The 21,847-nt window shown below is 42.1% G+C and overlaps 1 protein-coding gene across 6 annotated transcripts in view; it reads right to left on the reverse strand.

Moving 5' to 3' along the window:
* Positions 1–2,324, reverse strand: part of PTBP2 (polypyrimidine tract binding protein 2) — a 95,222-nt gene extending 92,898 nt beyond the window's left edge. For 3 of the 6 annotated variants that reach the window (XM_048860498.2, XM_048860496.2, XM_048860495.2), the window contains exons 1-2: positions 2,115–2,323; positions 144–174 (exon numbers count right to left, since the gene is read on the reverse strand). In XM_048860498.2, coding sequence (XP_048716455.1) covers positions 144–174; positions 2,115–2,290 — 207 coding nt within the window. In that variant the 5' untranslated portion in view covers positions 2,291–2,323. Of the gene's footprint in view, positions 1–143; positions 175–2,114 lie in introns of all 6 variants that reach the window. The other 3 variants (XM_048860497.2, XM_048860500.2, XM_048860499.2) reach the window with 3 other exon arrangements.
* Between the last annotated feature and the right edge of the window lie 19,523 nt (positions 2,325–21,847).

Genomic DNA, 21,847 nt, shown 5'->3' on the forward strand with positions numbered 1-21,847 from the left:
TCTGTTTATTAAAGCATATTTCGATGACAAAATGTCAGCTGACAATCACTTATTAAAATCTTGCAGTGCACTTCAACTCCACAAATTAACATATGTCATATTAACAGGTTGCCAGTTTATCATCAGCTAGATTCACATCCTACCTTCACGCCAACTGCAACATCAGTGACAATGCTGTAAAAAAAAAAAAAAAAAAACAAGAAACCTGATTTAACAGTAAGAAACATGCCCGAGTTTTCAATCCACAGATTGACTCTCAAAATAAGTATGATTTCCCCATAAAACTCAACTCTTAATATATTTTAATTAACTTTAGTATTTAAAAACATTGGTGGCTCTGCCTATTAAAATAGCAAAGACCACCCCCTCAAAAGAGGAGAGGGGTCAACAAAAAACAGAACAGGAATGAGAGTGGGCTCAAAGGTTCAGAATAGAAGATATCCAGAAGGCACACTGAACAGAGAATCCCTGCGAGTGCCCACAGCTACAAAAGGCGTCCATGATGTCAGTGAACACTACCCAAAGGAGCTCTGTCTGGACACAGAACTTAAGAAGTGAGAGGAAACAGGTCCCACAGTCAGAGAGGAAACACATCCATCTAGCCTCCTCCTTCTAGAGTCTGATAGATATCCATTTTGGCCAATGCCGGAAAGTCTGAAGAGGGGGTCTCTGAACTTTGTGGGACAATGGATAGGGTGAGAATAGGAGGATTTAAGGACAGGTGTAGTCCGTAAGAGAACCTTTTTGTTCATTCTTTAACAGTGATCCTTACAGAATAGTTCAGGGCAGAAAGTGATTAATACTATTTCTGAACTGAAAATGATGAGCACATTGAAGGCTAGATCCTACAAATGGCACCCTACACCCATGTGGAACAACAGCACAGACATGCTCTTATAAGAACATATGAATGGCCACACTGGGTCGACCAAAGGGCCATCCAGCCCAGTGGCCAATGCCAGGTGCCCCAGAGGGAGTGAACCTAACAGGTAATGATCAAGTGATCTCTCTCCTAGATCCATCTGCAGGATCTAGCCCTGGGTAGGCAGACTATAACAACCCAAAAGAGAATATAGCCAGGATACCCGAATTAACACAAATATCATAAAATGTTAAAAACAAAATGTGGTAAGTACAGCATGCCACTTCCATAGGTTTCAATGTGCGGGTAGCACAAAGGATTAACTTTTTAGACAGGGTTTGTAATACCACCATTATGTTGATAAGCAATCATAAAAAGACTTTAAAATCAAACTACCAATAGGTTATACTTTTATCACACAAACACAAGAGATTGTTTTATTGGTCTCAAAAGAGGGAGGCAAATTAAATGGGAGCAGTAAAATGCAGCACAAGTACAAGTGTTTATGCTGACAGTAGCTATAAACACCAGCCACGGTTCCCAGCCCCAATGAAAAGAGGGCCTTGTGTATAACTACCCACCCAAGCTCCCTGTCACGAATGAAGGCCCTTGCTGTCCCATATGGTTGACGCCTGCAAACCATTCCCTACTTGGGCTTTGGCTGCCTGTCTCCAGTATACACAAAGGCATCTTTCTACCTTAAATAATAAAAGCCAGGGGCCTATTAAGCAGCTATTGAAAACAAAAGAGCTTGACATCTGCCTCCTCCTGCCGCTGCTCCTCCTCCTCCTCTCTGGCCAGCTCTAAAAAAAGCAGGGGTCTTGTTCAGAGCGTTTCCCCTAACCCCACAAACGAGGGGAAGGGGATAAGAGAGAGGGGAATGGGGACACCCCCCTCCCACCCCATTTACAGGGCCACAGAATGAACAGGGCGCCAAATAACGGCTCACACAGCCCTGGGTGAGTCAGGAACGGACCCGCCCCAGCCACGCATCTGAGTCCGCGTTATACAGAGGCTCGCCCCCGCCTCCCGCCCCCATCCTCACTGGGCCCCAGTCGGTCTCCAGCTGCCCCACAGGGAGGATCCAGGAGCTCATCCCCATTATTCAGTGGGGTGTGCTGGGAACCCTGCTCCTCCCAGACACCCACGGGCAGGGGAGCGAGCCCCGCTCCGCCCAGCCCCCGACGGGAAGGCAACAATAAACCGGCAGGCGCGGCGGCGGCACCCGCTCCCCCACCGCCCAGTTACTCACCCGTCCATCGCCGAACAAGACAAAGCGCTGGCGAGCAGGGCAGGGAGCCGCGCGGGCAGCGAGAGGAGAGAGGCAACGAGAAAATGGCGGCCGGGCCCCCACGGAAACCGCCGAAGGTTGCCGAGTGCCAGGCTCTGCTCCCCATCAGATTGGGCTCCCTCGTTGTCACTGGGCATGCCCGTGCGATCTGCGCATGCTCAGTAGCAGCAACCCCTCGTCTCCTGCCTGTCTGAGCCAAACTCGTCTCCCCTCGGGGGGCGGGGCAAAGCAGGCAAAAGATGCTGGGCGTTTTCCCAGCCTTGCTGCCCACAAGGCCCACCTCACATCTGTCTCCCAGCTCTGCTGACTGGAGGCCCCCTCTTTGGATTTCCCTCAAAGTCTGGCTCCTGTAGCTGGGGAGAGACTTCTCAGCCCTGCTGCCAGGCTGAGTCTGAGAAGAGACACTGGCCAGATCTGATGCATGGGGATTTGGATTGGATTCCGCAGGCTCCAGCCCTGGTGCCAGGCATCACTTGTTGCAGGAAGAGACTGTCCAAACTTAGTGCCACATCTCCTTCATTTCTGGGGCGGGAGAGAGAGTAGTTAAAGTCTTTCTCCTCTTGTAATGGAAAATTTTGGAGAGGAATTGCCATCAATAGTCCATCTTCTGTAGTATCCTGCCTCTCCAATTCGCCAGTGCAGGGTACTTCAAAGGCAATCTCATCATGCACCTAATTTTGCAACAGTATTCCAAAGGAGAGGAAAGAAATTCTTCCTGTTTTAAATTGATAACCATTAGCTTATGTCCTGAAACACGAGCAGTGAAAAGGTAGACATATTATTGCACACAACATAATAATTATTGCAGCTAGTGCAGTTAGTCGTAGATATCAACCACTCTTAAGACACATGATGAACAAAAAAGCAAAAACATCAAGCATGCTATAATATGTTCCCCTCTCCCCCCAAGCAATTAAAGATTGCACACAATGGCTCGTACTTCCCTGTACCAATGTCAAAGCTGACAACAAATATACTTTAATTGGTATTAAGATGAACATATAATTTAAGGCCTAAATCCTGTATTGTACAATATGCAGGTGGATTAATGCACATTATGCAATACATGAGAGTCATTAGCGTTATTGGTCAATGATCCTTCTGAAGTCATTGGGACTCCTCAAGGCCACAACAGTCCTGCAATGTTGTACATTGCAGGATTTGGGCCTAAATCTAAAATAGGTATATTTACACTACACAGCCATTAAATAGCGTGTTTGGTTTCACAATGTTGCAAACTCTCTCTGTTGTAGCATGAGTCTTGCAATATTTGATGTTTTACTTATATGTAAGGCTCCTGGAGACAGCTGATTATGGGAGAATCTCAGCTTTTATTTCTTTGAAAAAAATAAGTTTCTAGCCTTTGTAATTATGGAGAAAAACTTAAAAAATGTGAACCAAAGGCTCAAAAACCAGCAGGGAAATAAAAAGAACTCAACATGCATTTTGTTTAAAAAAATATTCTCACGATTTTTAAGCCAATCTCATGATTTCTTGGGTCCTGCCTCATGGTTTTGGTAGGGACGTGCTGGGCACCGCTTTCTGCGGCTCCTATTGGCTGGTAACGGTGAACTGCGGCCACTGGGAGCTGCAATCAATGTCAACAAACAGTCTTGCGGCCCGCAGGTTGCCTACCCCTGGTCTACTCTTGTTCAACCGACTTTGATAGATGTAGTGTGAATGTAGATACTGCATGACCAGTGTCAACCCGAACAGTCCTCCAGCCACTATCCCACAATGCCCCAATCCCCACTACAGTGACCGCTCTGCTCATAATTTAAAACTCTACAGTTGAGAGGTCACATATACTGAAAGCCTTCCCCCCACCCTTTTAAAAAAAATTTAAAATGTACTTTGCTTGTTGCCCACCTTGGCGAACATACTTAGCAGCTCACCTTTGTGAGTGTGTCCGCCCAACAATGACCACACACACACATAAAGGTAATAGATGCACTAATGCCTGGAGCAGGCAGGAAGAACTCGATTTCCTGGGCCTGTGGGGAGAAGAGGGTATGCAAGCACAGATATGGAACAGCCCTAGAAACATGGATATCTCTGAGTAGATTGCATGGAGGATGCAGGCTAAGGAGTGCAATAAGGATCAGCAGCAATGCCACATAAAAGTAAAGGACCTTCACTAGGAATACCACAAAGTGAGAGAGGGCAACAGGAAATCTGATGCTGCCCCACAGACCTGCTGCTTTTACAACGAAGTCTGTGCCATACTTGGTGGTGACCACACCAGCACCCCACGGACCACTGTGGATACCTCAGAGGAGCCCAAGACGGAGACCACTGCCTTGAAAAGCAAGGAGGAGGAGGAGCAGGAGTAGGGAAATGCAGTGGGGGACTCCTACCATGCCATGAGCCAAAACCTGTTCGAAACTCCACAGAACTCTAGCCAGTCTTGTCAAGTGAGCTCAGATGAGCCCACTGATGAAGGGAAAGGGAGCTTAGATAAATGTGTACAGGCAATTTTCCTTACTTTTTATTTTATTTACTTTTCCTTCCTCTTCCCCCTTCCCCATGCCATTTAAAGATGACACCCAGACCATTCCCATATTATAAAACAAAAGGGACTGATTTTTCACCGTTTTACTCTGACAAGATAAGTTAGGAAGTAAATTCAAGCCAAATTCTCAAACAATACTATATGCAGAGTTGGTGTAGCCATGTCAATCCCACAATACCAGAGAGACAAGGTAAGTGAGGTAATATCTTTTATTGGACCAACTTCTGTTGGTGAGACAAGCTTTCGAGCTTACACAGAGCTAGTCTTCAGGTCCCTGAAGAAGGGCTTTGTGTAAGCTCAAAAGCTTGTCTCACTTCTGTTGGTCCAATAAAAGATATTACCTAACCCATCCTGTCTTTCTGAACAGTACTATGGCTGTTGAATTAAATAAATCACATTGATTCAGTGTCCTGTGCTCATTTTGAGGTAGAACAAACAGGAATATAGTCAGCATCTGCCAAGAAATCTTGATAAAACTTTCATGGAGATATTCTGCAGTCCTCTCCGGAAGGTTTCTAGCGATGTCAGCCTTATTTCTTTCTCCATGATAGGACACTTTCCCACACCACTCTGCGATGAATGTGGCTAGTGGCATAGAGGCCCTGGGAGCTTCGGGGTGAGATAGCCAAAATCTACCAGTTGTTTTCGCTGTGCCTTTGTGACCCTCAGGAGTGAGACAGCCAAAATTACCATTGCCTGTGAAAATAGTGTGAATATTCATTGCCATTACCCTGTACTTATACCATAGAACAGGGGCCAGAATTTTATAGCTTCATGCAAAAGAAAATCCACTGCCCCACCCCTAGTAGGCCATACTCACCATGGTTGGTGCTGGAGACAGTGCTGTGCCAAGGCACTCCAAAACTGAAGTGTCAATAAGCATTTCTTATTCAAAGTATTATTGGGAATAAGGGAAGGGAGTTTTGAAACTTATCTTTCCCTTTTAATTATGACTGTAAATCTAATATGTATGTGTGTGTTTTTATCAGCAGCTTCTGGTGTGGCGACCTTAAAGGTGCCCCCTCCACACCTGCAGAATGCCTGATCCCGAGGAGGAGAGCAAGAAGAGGTAGGACATAATCTGCAAGATCCGACAAGCCAGTGCTGCATCAGACCATGAATAAAGGGCTTGGAGGGCATACCATGTTGCATTATGAAATACATCCTAACCCCTCCCACTCCATGCTGGGGTACAATAAGGAAAACCACAGCTTCACATACACTGACCTGTGAAAAATCACATATTGGTGTATTTGTAGCCACAACAGACTAAGCTGAATTTTAAAAAGTTTCACCCTATTAAGTTATGTTAAAAGTTTGTATAACATTATGTGTGATTGTTTGCACTCCGATTTTGTGCACTCAGTTGTTGCACCTAAAACTTTATTATCCATGAAAATATAAACAATCACGATAGGGGGAAAAGGCATAGGTGCACATTCCCCTTCCTCAAGCCTGGAGATTGGTTTGACTTTTTGTCACAAACATTACACACTGATGACTAGGCCTGACATGGCTCCTTAACTTGGTGGACTCCTGCACACCTGAACCCAAGGAACAATTACCACACATACCAATGTAAAGGGGATCACAATCTAACCCTGAAATGGGTTAAGTCACTCAGGTTGGAAGTCACTCTTACACTGGATGTCTAATGCAGGTGTCTTTAATGGTGATTCTGCATTTAGCGCCCACACAGCATGCCCTTGAGAGTGAAAGGCGCCCCACCGGTACAGATCTAGGCTACAGCATTTGGTCTTTTTTAAATTCTGATTCAGTGGTCTTATTTTCAAAAATCCGATTGTTTACTGTCAAAGCACTATTTTCATGGATGTTGCATTTTTACATTGTAATAAGAAAGTACACAGTGATAATGTTTTTTATCGCAAGTTGTCTCCCATAGGTTTATCCATGGGAAAGGGTGATTTCGCTACCTTATACCAAGGACAGACAGCAACAGCTATAGCTTGATTGCCTTACATTTTCCATTATGATATCCTGTTTTCAGTTCCTTATAATTTTTTTCAAACGTAACTATTTTCCATCCAGGGTATGTCTCTCAAGTCAATTTTCTTTTCTTCCAGTAAAAGCAGTTCAGTAGTTTCACTGAATGAGGTCAGGAAAAATACATTACTTTGCCCATGTTAAAAAATCCTTATAACTGTTTGAGATGCTTTAGTGCCTCCATGTTTTGGAGCACGGTCTTAAAATTTGGCAAGGGGGAGGGAAGTCACGGTGGTGTCAGGCTCAGGGATATGCCTTTTTTCATCTCTGTGAAAATACACTCACCAAGTTATGAGCCACTAACAAAAACTGTTTGCACATTGTCAGCAGAGCCTTGTTAGAGTTTGGCTTCTAAATTCTTTAAAGATACTATCTGCACTGACCAGGGCCTAACCAAGGGTGCGGGGACTAGCACCATTTCCCTAAAATTGCTCCTCACAGCTGGGGCTGCTGTGATGCAGGGCACAAGAAATGAGGGCAGAAAAACTCTCTCTTGTGCTCTGAGTGTGCCCCCTGCTAGCACACAGGCAGCAAGGAGGAGCAGACTGAGCTGACTCATTGCTGGAGATTAAGGAGCTTGACCTGGAGGGAGTTTTGCCACTGATTTAAATGGGAGCAGGATCAACTGTACATAATCTTGATTCTTTCCCTGAGCACCATCCATCTTGTGCATTGAATGACATTGGGGTACCGTAGAAAAAAAGAGTGTGAGATCATGTAATTAAAGACTGTATCATAATGAATAAGTACAAGGGGCTGAATTAAGGTGACACAAGCAACCTTAATTCTGGAATTTCCTAACTTTTGATTGCTTAACTTTACATTTTTTTTAATTAAGTGTTTTTGTATGTATATATATTAAACGTAGCTTAGGTAGATACACACTTGGTTTACCTTCTAATGATTTAAAACACTGCAGACATTTAGTAGTCTACTGTTTGGGATTTAAGGAGATAGATTGCACCACAGGTACTGAAGTGAGGGGTCTAGAATGAGGTCCTTAAACTGCATGGGAAAGGGGGGAAAAGATACAAGAAAACTTGAGTGTATGAGTTAAATAGACAAAAAGCAGCTAATGGTCGGAAACAAAAATACTTAAAAGAAGGTGAAAATAGGGCAGAAGTCTTTATTATTCATTTAAACTAGCACAGCTGAGGTTCCAGTCAAGATCAGGGCCTTATTGTGCTAGGCCCTCGACAAAATATAGTGGTAGTCTCTCCCCTGACGATCTTACAATTTAAAACACAACAACATGACAGAAAAACCATGGGACGGGATACAAAGGCAGAGAGAGTTGCAGTGGCTTGCCCAGGGTCACATAGCAAGTTAGTAATAGAGCTGAGCCTGGAACCCAGGTCTCCTGACTCCCAGTCCAGCCCCTTATCAACTAGACTACAATGCCTAACACTGATGTGCTGATGTCAAGCACTCTGAGTGCATATTTTAAGATGAAAAGGAGTACTTGTGGCACCTTAGAGACTAACCAATTTATTTGAGCATGAGCTTTCGTGAGCTACAGCTCACTTCATCGGATGCATACCGTGGAAACTGCAGCAGACTTTATATACACACAGAGAATATGAAACAATACCTCCTCCCACCCCACTCTCCTGCTGGTAATAGCTTATCTAAAGTGATCATTCTCCTTACAATGTGTATGATAATCAAGTTGGGCCATTTCCAGCACAAATCCAGGTTTTCTCACCCTCCACCCCCCCACACACACAAACTCCCTCTCCTGCTGGTAATAGCCCATCCAAAGTGACAACTCTCTAAAGTCTGCTGCAGTTTCCACGGTATGCATCCGATGAAGTGAGCTGTAGCTCACGAAAGCTCATGCTCAAATAAATTGGTAAGTCTCTAAGGTGCCACAAGTACTCCTTTTCTTTTTGCGAATACAGACTAACACGGCTGTTACTCTGAAACCTATTTTAAGAGGCAATACTCCTTCATTTGTATCTCTTCTTAAGCCTCATTTTCTTGAGTACATCTTCATTGCCCCCTGACAAACAAGTTCTTTTTCAGGCTTCTTGCAAATTTCTGCACACAGAGATATTCTCATAACCCGCAAATACCATCTAGAGTGATGTGACACACCAGCCTTTAAAAATGCATGATACCTGTTTTATGGAGTGTGTGTGTGCGCATCATGCTCCAGTACTCTTCTTTAAATGCATGTATTATTTCATCCTGCATCCATAATTCTTATTTTAAACTGTCAAATTCATTACCAATTAACAAAGTAAAGCAAATATATGAATTTTTAATATAAGAGCTTCATTACTTAAAGCTATATACAATTTGTTGAGGAAGTCATTCTTGCCAGAAAAGGCAGCTTGACAGTACTATACTGTTGTACTTGCTTTGAGAGATCTAGTTTGAAGACAAGTGCTCCTTATATTAAGTAGCAGTACATTTCTTTTCTGCGTCAAGCAATTCTTTGGGATGTTGCACATGAAAACACAGCTTTTTTCCATTCATCCTAATAGGTAACAAAGAGTTCTGAGTTTTTAGGTTCAGAGACTGATGTAATCTTGCTTTGACCTTTCTCAACATGCTAAATGACCTCAAGTGCTCTGCACTGGAGTGTGGCAGTCACAGCAGAATTCTCATCAATCTCCCGAAGAGAGGCAGTACATCTGTTCTACAGCACAGTTTAAGAATGCTTCTCTAATAACTCGTAATATGAGGTTGCTGTCCATTTGCTGCAATGGGGTGGTGGGGGGGAGCTGGAGGGGTGGAGGATGCATCAGTATCTGCAGTTTGGCACACTGAATATTCAACAAGCAACTGATCCTTGTCCTCCTCAGTATCACAAATTCCCAGTTTACCAGCAATACCATTGATAAATTTTAATTGAGTGGGAATCCATAGTAGCCAGATATCTTAGCAAAATATCAACAGAAAACGTAAGTGTCTTTTCTGTTTGGATCCATTACTGCTCCTGGATTCTGAAGTGAGAACTATGGCATGAAGTGTCTTTTTCCAACTATGGTTGACTCAGAGGCTGCGATGCAGTTCTTGCCCTAGTAATCCATGCCTTTGAACTTCAAGCCTATAGCTACCTACAACGTTCTCTACCTGGGATTAAGCTAGAATAGGAATTGAAAAGATTAGTTAAGGCTGAATGCCAAATTTCCATAATTAATAATAATAATAATAATACTTAGCTCTGATATAGTACTTTTCATCTGTAGATCTCAAGGCACTTTACAAAGGAAGGGCAGTATCATTATTCCCATTTTAAAGATGAAGAAGCTGAGAAACTGAAGTGGTTAGCCCCATGTCACACAACCAGTCAGTGGAAGAGTAGATTATTACTTATATGCTCTGCGGTTCCCCAGATCAGAATCACCACAACACATGGGGTCAAAAATATGAACTTATATGACAAGAGATCTTTAAGACCCAGCTGAGGCTATGGACAGACAGACCTTGTTATCTATTTGGCTGGTATTTTGGAGGCACAACAGGCCTTGGATCAAATGGGAGAGAACATACCATATCCAAAGCCATCTGAAGGTGAACAAGTTTAGCAGAATCTGCCCCTAAATTGGAGGGCAAACAAATGTAAAAAATTCCAAGTATTGATTAGAGAGTCTAAAATACCTCAGTAGACTAGTGTCATTATGTTAACGATTGCATGCAACCTGCTGTCCCAGTTACCTTTTCAATTTACACACAACATGGATCAGGTTTTGACTTGATTCATCTGGTGTGCATTATGTCCTCAGGTATCACTGGATAAACGTCTGGTTTTAATTTTAAAACACAGGATACTCAACTACAACCAAAAATGCAGAAAACTTATGCAAAGGTATCTTAAAGCTCACTTTTGCAGTCCCGTGATCCTACAGCTGCTCATTGCAGGCCAGTGACCCTGTGCCATGGCTGCCCAAGAGCAGCAAGCCATAAGGTGTGCTGGTCACACTATTCATCCATCTTTAGAGCCAGGCTATGCTGGTACTGCAATACAAAACAGCCAGACCACAAGCATAGAATCTGTCCCTAAGTATTCAAGACAATATAAATTGCAATATAAAGTACCCCATGCTTACCACTTCAAAGCCATACAAGACTACTTTGATGGAAACTAAAATTATTTTTTTCTGATAGTGTTTATACTGTATCATTTGTAAGTTAGTTACAGCTACACCTCAAGCATTTCTACAGAACTTAATTCAATATTCCAACTCATTTTAAAAAAAATCTTATTATAGAAACCACTTACAGACTTTATAAACACATTTTCATACTATTAGTGAAGGACCTTACTAAAGAGCAATTTCCATGCTGAAAAATGCACATATACTGTTCTTTATAATAAAACTAACTAAACAGCATTTGCTTCTAGCAAAACTTCTAACTATTTTCTTCATTTTGGTTAGAAAATTTATTCCTTTGTGGTACCTTTTTGTGCATTTGGTTGAATAGTAAATTCTTGAGATGCTAATTTTTCCTTTTTTAATGGAAATATTCTACAATAGTATCCAGGTAAAATGATACTTATAGAAACAGCAATACAAACAAAGGCCCTGATCCTGCAAAGCCTAACAGCAATCAATGCGCATCATAGCACTGAGTGGTCATCATCTTCTAGCATTTGCAGTGCTTGCCATGCCACCTGACAGCAGCTTCATCAGTAGAATGAAGGACCCTAAGGCCACAACGAAGTGTGGTTAGTGGACATGCATTGACAACATGTGATAGAGATCACACTGACAAAGTGGGTCATTGCACAGACCTCATGTGAAGAGGCTGGCTGCTCATATTCCTTAGCCAGTTTGGAACCTATTCAGCAGAGTCCAAAGGTGACGTGGCAGGTTAAATCCCAGTGGTCAAACGGTCAGATCAGTGACAAGGAAACTATTCCAAACATCTCTAGCTGAACACTTATCATTCCATAGGGTTGCTTCTGACAGATTCCAATCTGACAATTAAGACCACACTGGACACCTCAATATAAGTTGTGCTCTGGGGTGACTGAAGATGTCTGTGTACAGTGGGAGACCTGGATTGGCACGTAGTTTTACCATCAATCTGGCTGTAGACTCTCTGCAACAAATGCGTGGAGGAGTTATGTTGTTCAGATATGTTAACCATGGAATAGAAGAGGGGCACAGGGTGCCTCTAATAATGCACATGGTCAAGTTCAATTTGATGTTGACCAATTTAGTGTGAGCAAATGGCACCACACAGGGGCACAGTATTCCACTGAGCAATAGCACAGAGCCAGAGCTTATGTGAGAAGTGTCTGTGCACCTGCACCCCATGTTGAACTGGCTAATTTGCGGATTAGATTATTCCTGGTTCTGACTTTGGCAGCAGTCCTTTTTAGATGGTCAGGGTAAGTCAAAGCGTGGTCCAGTTTAACACCAAGATAGACTGGTTTTTGCCTCATGTTCCATTCGTTCTCTGCAGAGGAAGATATCTAACTCATGGTTAGTGAGTATGTTGTAGAGGTGGAAGACACTCAAAACGGTCTTGGTCACACTTGGTTGGAGGCACCAACCGCTACAATAGTCTGCCAATTTGGCCAGGGTGGCATTCTAGATGTTCTCTAATCCAGTGAAAGAGCATTACTGGGTACTGCAGGAGATGTCATCAGCATAGATAAACATGCGTGACCGAGTCAACGGTAGGTCATTTGTGTAAAAATTGAACAAGGTGGTCACAAGCATGGAACCTTAGGGTAAGCCATTGGATTTTGCACTTGTTTTATGTCTCATGTGTATCCAAAAAGGCCTTTCATGAAGTAGGAGTTCAACACTGTCCACCACCCATGCTGGGAGAGCTCTTGCCAGTTTTACCAGAAGATCAGGATGCTATACTGCATCGTAGGCCACTGTCAGGTCTGAGACAACAGCTCCTGTCATCAAATTCTGTTGAAACCCATTTTTATATATTTAAAGAGAGGTAGAACTTGATTGCATGTGCTTCGACCCTTCTGGAAGCCAGCTTGGTTCATATTGAGTGTTGCCTCCACATCTGGAGATATATGCTGGAGGATAGCACTTTGAAGACGACAAATAGCAGAGAGATTGGTCAGTAGCTTGCTGCACTATGTAGGTCCTTTCTGGGTTTTAGAAGGGCAATCACTTGACATTTTCCAGATCCTTGGCAGGTTACCCTCATTAACAAGCCACGTCAAGAATTTGGATAACCATTGATGGGAGTTGGTTCAAAGGTGTTTCAGGAAATGTCATATTCCATTGCCATTCTGGGTTTGATGTTGCTCAGTACAGCACCTAGTTCAGTGTATGTGAATGGGCTATGCACTGATGAAGCAGATTACATCATCTGAATTGCCACCATACATCACAAATCTGCCTATCTAAGAGCTTATTTGGTGAGCTTATTGAGTGGACATGTGTATCTAACATACTCACATGCCCAGAGGTTGGAATTTTGCATTTGGATATGGATAACTGATAGGTATGTTTTTTATTTGTTTTGTTTTTTTATAAAAGTGCTGAATCCTTACAGGGCCATCTCGATTATTTTCTGAGAGCCCAAGCTTTGACTAACTTAAAATAGTGATCGTTGCAAATTGGGTATTTAATCAGTGCTTTATTTTTATCACTATTATTAGTTAAGTGCTGACATCGTGCAGTGAAGTACCAACATTATTCATTATTTGCTAAGCACTGTGTGCATATTTTAAGTAAATAAATAATTGTTAAACATGCAATGTACTAACAGTAATTGGTGAATAATTTGATGTACCATTAAAATAGAAAACAGTAACATTTCACAATGTTATCTGCATTCTACACTGACAGTATTGTAGTTGCTCTTCATGACAGTAAATTATTTTTATTCTTCCTGTTGTTTGTATTTTAACTGTATGAAGGACATTTATCCTTATGATTTTAATTTTGTACATTGCTTAGGGATCAGGTAGGAGCTATATTCAAATCTTAACTAAATTTGGTATTTGGACTAATACCAAAAAATGTTAATCTGCAGCTCCCTATTAGTCAATTATTATGAACAAAACTAATGCAAAAGTTCAACTAAGTCTCATAATTTCCTCATGACTGTGGATTGATCACAAAATTAATTTTGTTACTCCTCTGAAACTGTATGCAATAAAAAAAAGACTATAAATTCTGCCCATTAACACTTCATGCCAAGTAGAAGAGGGTATTAGTAAGAGCTAACCAGTATGAGACACTGTAATTGATCCTACGTGTAATCAGATTTAATTTTTTTTTTATAAACACCGAATTCTCCAGCTCACATGGAACTTCCATTAATATCAGTTGGAGTTAAGCAAACTGAGGTCCATTGTAGGGATCCTTAATCCGTGAATAGTGACAGGTTTCAGAGTGGTAGCCGTGTTAGTCTGTGTCAGGAAAAACAACGAGGAGTCCTTGTGGCACCTTAGAGACTAACAAATGTATTTGGGCATAAGCTTTTGTGGGCGAAAACCCACTTCATCTAATGCATGGAGTGGAAAATACAGTAGAGAGGTATAAATACACAGCATATGAAAAGGTGGGAGTTGCCTTACCAAGTTGGGAGGGGGATCAGTGCTAACGAGCCAATTCAATTAAGGTGGAAGTGGGCTATTCTCAACAGTTGACAAGAAGGGAGGAAAAATCACTTTTGTAGTGCTAATGAGTTCAATGTAATCAAGGTGGCCCATTTCAAAGAGTTGACAAGAAGCTGTGAGTATCAGCAGGGGGGGAAATTAGTTTTTGTAGTGACCCATCCACTCCCAGTCTTTACTCAGGCCTAATTTGATGGTGTCCAGTTTGTAAATTAATTCCAGTTTTGCAGTTTCTCGTTGGAGTCTGTTTTTGAAGTTTTTTCATTGAAGAATTGCCACTTTGAAGTCTGTTATTGAGTGTCCAGGGAGATTGAAGTGTTCTCCGACTGGTTTTTGAATGTTATAATTCTTGATGTCAGATTTGTGTCCATTTATTCTTTTACATAGAGACTGTCCTGTTTGGCCAATGTACATGGCAGAGGAGCATTGCGATATATGCCATCATGTGCGAGCAATTGAGAATAGCCCACTTCCACCTTAATTGAATTGGCTCGTTAGCACTGACACCCCACTTGGTAAGGCAACTCCCATCTTTTCATATGCTGTGTATTTATACTTCTCTACATTAAATGCATGGAGTGGAAAATACAGAAGTGGGTTTTAGCTCACGAAAGCTTATGCCCAAATAAATTTGTTAGTCTCTAAGGTGCCACAAGGACTCCTCATTGTTCTTGTTAATCCATGAAGTAATCCTCCAAGATGAACAAGAACTAGTTTAGCCAGACCCTTTTCCCTCTGTTTCCCACCGCTCCTATCTCCATTTGCCAAATCTTCCCCCACCACCCAGAATCTTCAAGAAGCAAATCAGGTATCTGAAATCACACAGGGCTCCCTGCCCATAGACTCCTCCCTTTTATTCTGAATGCAAATTCCCCCTTACCAGCCACAATGGTGATCATTACAGCTCACTGAGGACCAGTCCCACATATAGGCCAAATAGTGGAGCTAGGTACTAGGTCTGAGGGAGCAATTCTTCCCCCCATTCTGTGGATCTGTTCTGTAGAGTACTCTACCCTCAGCTGCATGGGCAGTGATAGATGCAAACCCTGCTGGCCTCAAGAGAAAAGGAACAGGATTTGCTCCTGAGACAATAAAACCCCAAATACTGTGTTTAATAATCATTGTTGCTTTTAACAAACTTTCTGAAGCAGGATTGTATGCTTATTTTAGTGCTATGTCCCCTAGTGCATTATCTCATGCCCCTTTCCTTTATCACAGCAATAACTCTCACATTTACAAGCATGGAAGACTTAAAAAGAACTTTAACCTTTTTGTTCTTTTCAATATCTATTTCCACTGATGCTGTCCTTATGGGTTTTCTATTGCCATACTTCACTCCCAATGCAAATTACATCATCAGATCAAAACAAACTTTAAGACTATCTAAAGGACTACCTAACAAAGTAGCTTTGCTTGCCTTTAGCAATTTAATATAGTTTCTGCATAGAACTTTGCTCACACATGGATGAAGACACTTCCACACATCTGTATTGCAGTCCTGAGCTGACTCTCCTCTGGGCCCATGGGCTGATCCAAAGGAAAATTTCCTGGTCCTCTTTTAAGTACATAGCCACAAAGTTCAAGTACAATCGATACCTTGTGATCACATCTTTGCTCAAGACAACAATGGAAGTAGCAGTGCCCTTACTAATTCTGGTTTTGTACAATGTCTGTTAGCAATGGGAGTTTGAAGACACATGGTACAAAAATTCAGAGGTGAGTTTCTTTCCTGTGATCACTTCTATTCTCCTGTGTCTCTGTAAATGCCTGATATTTAATAAAAGTAACAAACATTCATTCCCAGTACCTGGATTTAATACTATGCACCAAAAGAAGACTGAAAAAGACAACACATTTCAATCACCAACGCTACATTTTCTCAGGAAAATCACAAGGTTCTGAAGCAGAATGTTTAATTCTTCTAGGGCAGTGGTTCCCAAACTGGTTCCGCCGCTTGTGCAGGGAAAGCCCCTGGCGGGCCCGGCTAGTTTGTTTACCTGCTGCGTCCGCAATGGCCGCAGTTCACTGCTCCAGGTCAATGGGAGCTGATGGAAGCAGCGCGGGCCGAGGGAGCATTGGCCTGGAGCAGCGAACCGCGGCCACTGGGAGCCGCGATCGGCCAAACCTGCAGACGCGGCAGGTAAACAAACTGGCGCAGCCTGCCAGGGGCTTTCCCTGCACAAGCAGCGGAGCAAGTTTGGGAACCACTGTTCTAGGGTATCGGATATGCTATCCAATAGATCATCAAGTTCCTGTTTCCTACTGTGACATGCCAAGAAAACTAATTATATTTCTTCGAAGAGTTCCATAACAGGATGCTATATGCTGCTAATGTACTTTGGTTCACATAAATGCAGAAAGAAAATATGCAATATCACCATGTTATTGTAAGCCAAGTACATCCTTTATCTTACTTATTGCTATAGGAGCGCCACAACTGATCAAGAGTTGTGAGAGTGACTCAAATCCAGAGAGGGAAGAAAAAGTATTTCCATTACTCTGTGTACAGGTCATCCACCAAAAAACAGGATATGATTTAGATGATGGGTGAGGGTTTGGGATACTTTTATTTACAGTCCACCCAGCCCTGATAATGCTAGGATAGCGATACAACTAGATATGTTAGATAAGGACCAGCTGTTTTAATGGTAAATTTAAAAATACGGGGCAATCACAACATGGACATAGTACTACAGAAGTCAGTGGTTTGGAATCAGTGTCATTTAATTTGATCATTTAAATGACTAATCATTTCCTAAAGTGGTTCATTTTCCAGCTACCACATCTTCACAGGCTGAAGAGGTCTCTTTTCTTTTATGACATTTGAATGGGATATATTTGGGATCAGATTTTATTTACTACACTCACTTTCTGTAATCCAGTCAAATGGGCCCACCTACATGCTCTCAAAGCAAAAATAAATCCTGTTTAAACCACTGGCCAACAAATGCTTCCTGTTCATTATCATATTTAACAGTGCAAAGTATTTCATGTGATCATCAGTAGATCATCAATAGAAAAATTAGATGTTAGAGTTATCCAAGGAATTTACAAAACACCTTTAAGTATATTAATAGACGGGTATATGAGGATATTAAAGTCTTATAACAGAGAAAACAAATCCTAGAACCAAATTCTTGGTAGCATTGTCCTTTGGCTGCTCTGTCCCTGAAACAAAAGTCTGATGCAATTTATGTGGACAGTGAAGCTTATCTAATCTATTTCCTCACCTCATTTAAACACGCCTGCATCTTTCTCGCAGTTTTGCACTGGTTTAAAATGATTTATAGAATCCCAAGTTATAACAGCTTTAGAACACTCATTTAATTTAGAGATTTTACTGTTCAGACAATAGATTTAAGGGATTAGTGTTTGTGACAATCTGCTGGGGTCCCCAGAACTGTGAGCCACTGTGTTACCCCTTTCAGCCTGAGCAAGTGAGAGCTTTGTTGTTGCTAAACTGCATGCCAGGAAGCTAACACACTAGCTTGTTTGACTTGTCAACAAACTCTTCAGGACTCTGCCAGTCCAAACCTTGCCTACCAGGTAACCGTGAACCCTAATTCCTGAGTTCCTCAGAGATTTCTTTTGCTGCAGTGCTCAGCCCCTCTTGGCACCCACAAAACCTTATCAAGTTTGCTGCTCCTTAAAGAGACAGTAGCATGTTAGCTTAACTGGGGTTGACAAACCATCCACTTCAATTAAAGCACCGAGTTGGTTTATGGTAAAAGTAAAACACGTTTATTAACAAAAGGACATGGATTTAAGTGACAGCAAGTATAAGGTGTAATGTTAGAAACAGTTACTAACAAAAGTAAAAATATGCTTCTGAGACTAAAACTTGACAAACTAGAGCCCTTTGTTCAAAGAAGTTTCTCACCATAATCTTGCAACCTAGACCTTCAGCCAACTTAGGAATTCTCTTCCCTTCTTTTAGGTTCAGTAAACCTCTGAGGTATGTTTTTTGAGAATTAAGCCCAGACAAAGCTTTTCTCCTGCTATCTTCTTGCTGGCTTGTTAGCTTTGTTTATCTTATACATAAATTTATCGTCATTGTCTCTGCCTGATTCCCAGGCTGGTCAGACACACCAATACACATTTTTTGGCTAGGGCAGACTTGACTTATACATTGTTTTCCAGACACATTAAGAACATAATTCTGGCACATATTTATAACTTTGTCACACCCCATATATACACCACACAATAATTTTCGGGACCAGTATGTTACCAGTTTGTATAGGATACCTTACTTTGCACCTTTTAGGTACAGATTATGACAACAACGTGTTAGGTGTACTGAATACCTCAAAAGCCTGACAAGTGTTGCAGACACAGAGTAATGAACCACCAATAAGCATCTCAAAAAGAAAAGGAGTACTTGTGGCACCTTAGAGATTAACAAATTTATTTGAGCATAAGCTTTCGTGAGCTACAGCTCACTTCACATCGGATGTGAAGTGAGCTGTAGCTCATGAAAGCTTATGCTCAAATAAATTTGTTAGTCTCTGAGGTGCCACAAGTACTTCTTTTCTTTTTGCGAATACAGACTAACACAGCTGCTACTCTGAAACCTGTCAATAAGCTTCTGTGTCAGTATCTACTTTGGGGAACAGTTAGGGACAGACAGTGCGAGAGGGTGTCTGTCTAATATAGGGTGACTATATTTCCCAAAGGGAAAACGGGACACTGAGTGGGGCTAGCCCAAGTCCCTGACCCACCACTGCACGGGCTGGCCCAAGCCACTTGCCTCCCCTCCCCACCCCCGTTGCAGGGCTGACCCAATTCGCTCTCCTGAGCCCCCACTCCTCCCCCAAATGGGGCTGGCCTGAGCTGCTTGCCTGCGCTGCTTGCTTCCCTGCACAAGGCTAGGGCTGGTGTTGCTGCTCACCCAAGCCCTGCCTCCCCCTTTCCTGCTTGGGATGGGAATCGCCACTTGCCCATCCTGCAGGATGTCCCAGTTTTCTGACAAAAATGGGCATTTGTCCCATTTGCTCTTGTCAATCACGTCAGCAAGAGCAAACAGGACAAATGCCCACTTTTGCCAAAAAAATCAGGATGGCCAGGACAGGGCTTAAAAAAAAAAAAAAAAAGATTGTCCCAGTGAAAACGGGACATATGGTCACCCTAGTCTAATATGTGTCCTCAAATTGCTCTACAGAAGGATTTTCACCTCTTTTCCTCAACATCTTAGCTCACATACTTGATCTTAATTTGGAATTAAATTGATATTTACCAGTATTTCTATCAATGATAGGATGCACTTTAAAGCTTTACAACTCTGAGAGAAGCCAAGCTTCCCTCCCACATGTGAAGACTTCAGGCTTGGCTTAGCCAGTGATCGGAGTCTTTCACCTCACCTTCTTTGGATGGCTGGTCCAGGGCACAGGGCAGGATGCAACTTTGGGTGTTATCATCGATGCAAGACACATCATTTCCATGGTTTGGGTCTTTTGTGGGATCAGTTTCCTCTTACTCCTCCTCAGGGGATATGCTGATATCTTCAAAGACCAATTAGGTGTTACAGCCTGGCAGATGTAATTTGAGGGAGCCACTTAGAGTATGCACAACACGCCTCAGGTGGCATGTGACCAGGGTTCATCACCGAATTTGGCCGTTGGGTGGATCATTGGTTTCCGTGGCCCCAGCCGGGCACTGATGAGGAGCGTGACATGTACACTGATCCATGCCCCCTCTGAGAGCCAGTGATCTGGCATCTTGAAGTCACACTGAAGATTCCAGATTAGCTTTGTGTGTTTTGTAACCATTAATTGATAAAAGCAAATAGATGTCTCTCAACAAAAGGATACAAGAACTATCATGTGATAAGTAGCTGGTAGGCATACGGATATCTTGGACCTAAGGAGAGGTATCTCCATTGTTTACATATAATTAATGACTCAGCACCATTTGCACATCCACACTTCCTCATGACAATGAGTTAACAATGACAGTAGGAAAGCAACTCTGAGAAATGGGGGCAGAGGTTTTGGCAAGCAGATTACCTTACCCTAATATCCACTGGCCTACAAGCCAGAAAGCTGCTTCGAACATCTTTTAATAACGCTAAATATCATTGAACATTTGGCCAACTAAAGTTACTGAAGCTTAAATCCAAATACGGCCTACGTTCCCTACAAGAGTAAGGGATGAGTATCTGCAAAGCAGTAGATCCTCTAAGACCTCTATACTGCTTTGTGGGGTTAGGAAGGGGCATTCATACCTACTCCAGCTACATGACTGAAGTATCTTCCTCGGAGCAGCTGTGTGGTTCAAGGGCCAACATGCCTCTCACTACCCCTTCATATATCTTACAAGTTCAGCCTCATGGCTGGGGGTGCTTCACGTGCACATTTGGCCGTAAGTGACTTGCAGCCTCACATTTCCAAATTGCAGAAGTCTTCCCCAGTACAGGTGAAATGAGGAATACATATGAAAGCTCATTTGGCACTGTCATTTGAAATAAGACTTCCAGGGTGAGCAAATTGTTAGTTTTCTTTTAATTGTTTTTTAATGCCACACGTTCCATTTTCAAAGAATGCAACAAGCATATAGTAAAGTCATTGTCACATACAAACTCTCCTTCTTTCCAGTTGCACTGGTTGCATGGATTGCCATTATGAAAATATTTTGTTTACTGGTGTATTAAGTGGCATTACACCTTACTATGATTTAAGGCAGGGGTAGGCAACCTATGGCACGTGTGCCAAAGGTGGCACGATTTTCAGTGGCACTCACACTGCCCAGGTCCTGGCCACCAGTCTGGGGGGACTCTGCATTTTAATTTAATTTTAAATGAAGCTTCTTAAACATTTTAAAAATCTTATTTACTTTATATACAAGAAGAGTTTAGTTATATATTATGGACTTATAGAAAGAGACCTTCTAAAAATGTTAAAATGTATTACTGGCACGCAAAACCTTAAATTAAAGTGAATAAATGAAGACTCGGCACACCACTTCTGAAAGGTTGCTGACCCCTGATTTAAGGGCTAACATTTCAGTGTGATCTTTAGTTTTGAGCATGCACCACCATTTATATACATAGCTTCTGCATTTTGTGCACTCAGAGCTATGTACATGCAGAAAGTCAAGAAATGCAGAACTTAGGTAGCAGCTTGACAGACACTAACATGGTGTGTGTATGCATATAAAAGTTGAGGTGAAATGATATTTTAGCCCTTAAATTATATTCTTTGGCACATAGCATTTGTATTTCTGGCTACCCTCCTCTCCACTGTTCTAAAGCATTACTATCAACCTAGCTCCCACTATAATAGTCTTGCAGTTGACTACAATGAGAATAGAATCAGGACCTAGATGAGAAGATATCTGTCCTTCAGGAATTCATGGTTTATTATTAATATTGCCTGCTATTTCACCTTTTGCTAAACTACCAAGAGACTAGAAATCCTAATAACATGGTCCACCACGACTCACTAAGTATTAAACAAACTGCAGTACACTTAGGTTAATACAACACTCAGAGATGAGGTTCAAGCCCTAGATCTAAAACTAAGTGGCTATGTGACCTTGGGCCAGTCATGTAACTTCCCTATACCAAATTCAGCTCTGGTTTAAGAAGATGCAGCACCAAGTAACTTTAACAGTTGTTGTATCTGC

Source organism: Caretta caretta, chromosome 8 (genome assembly GCF_965140235.1).
Source record: "Caretta caretta isolate rCarCar2 chromosome 8, rCarCar1.hap1, whole genome shotgun sequence".
NCBI classification, from domain to species: domain Eukaryota; kingdom Metazoa; phylum Chordata; order Testudines; family Cheloniidae; genus Caretta; species Caretta caretta.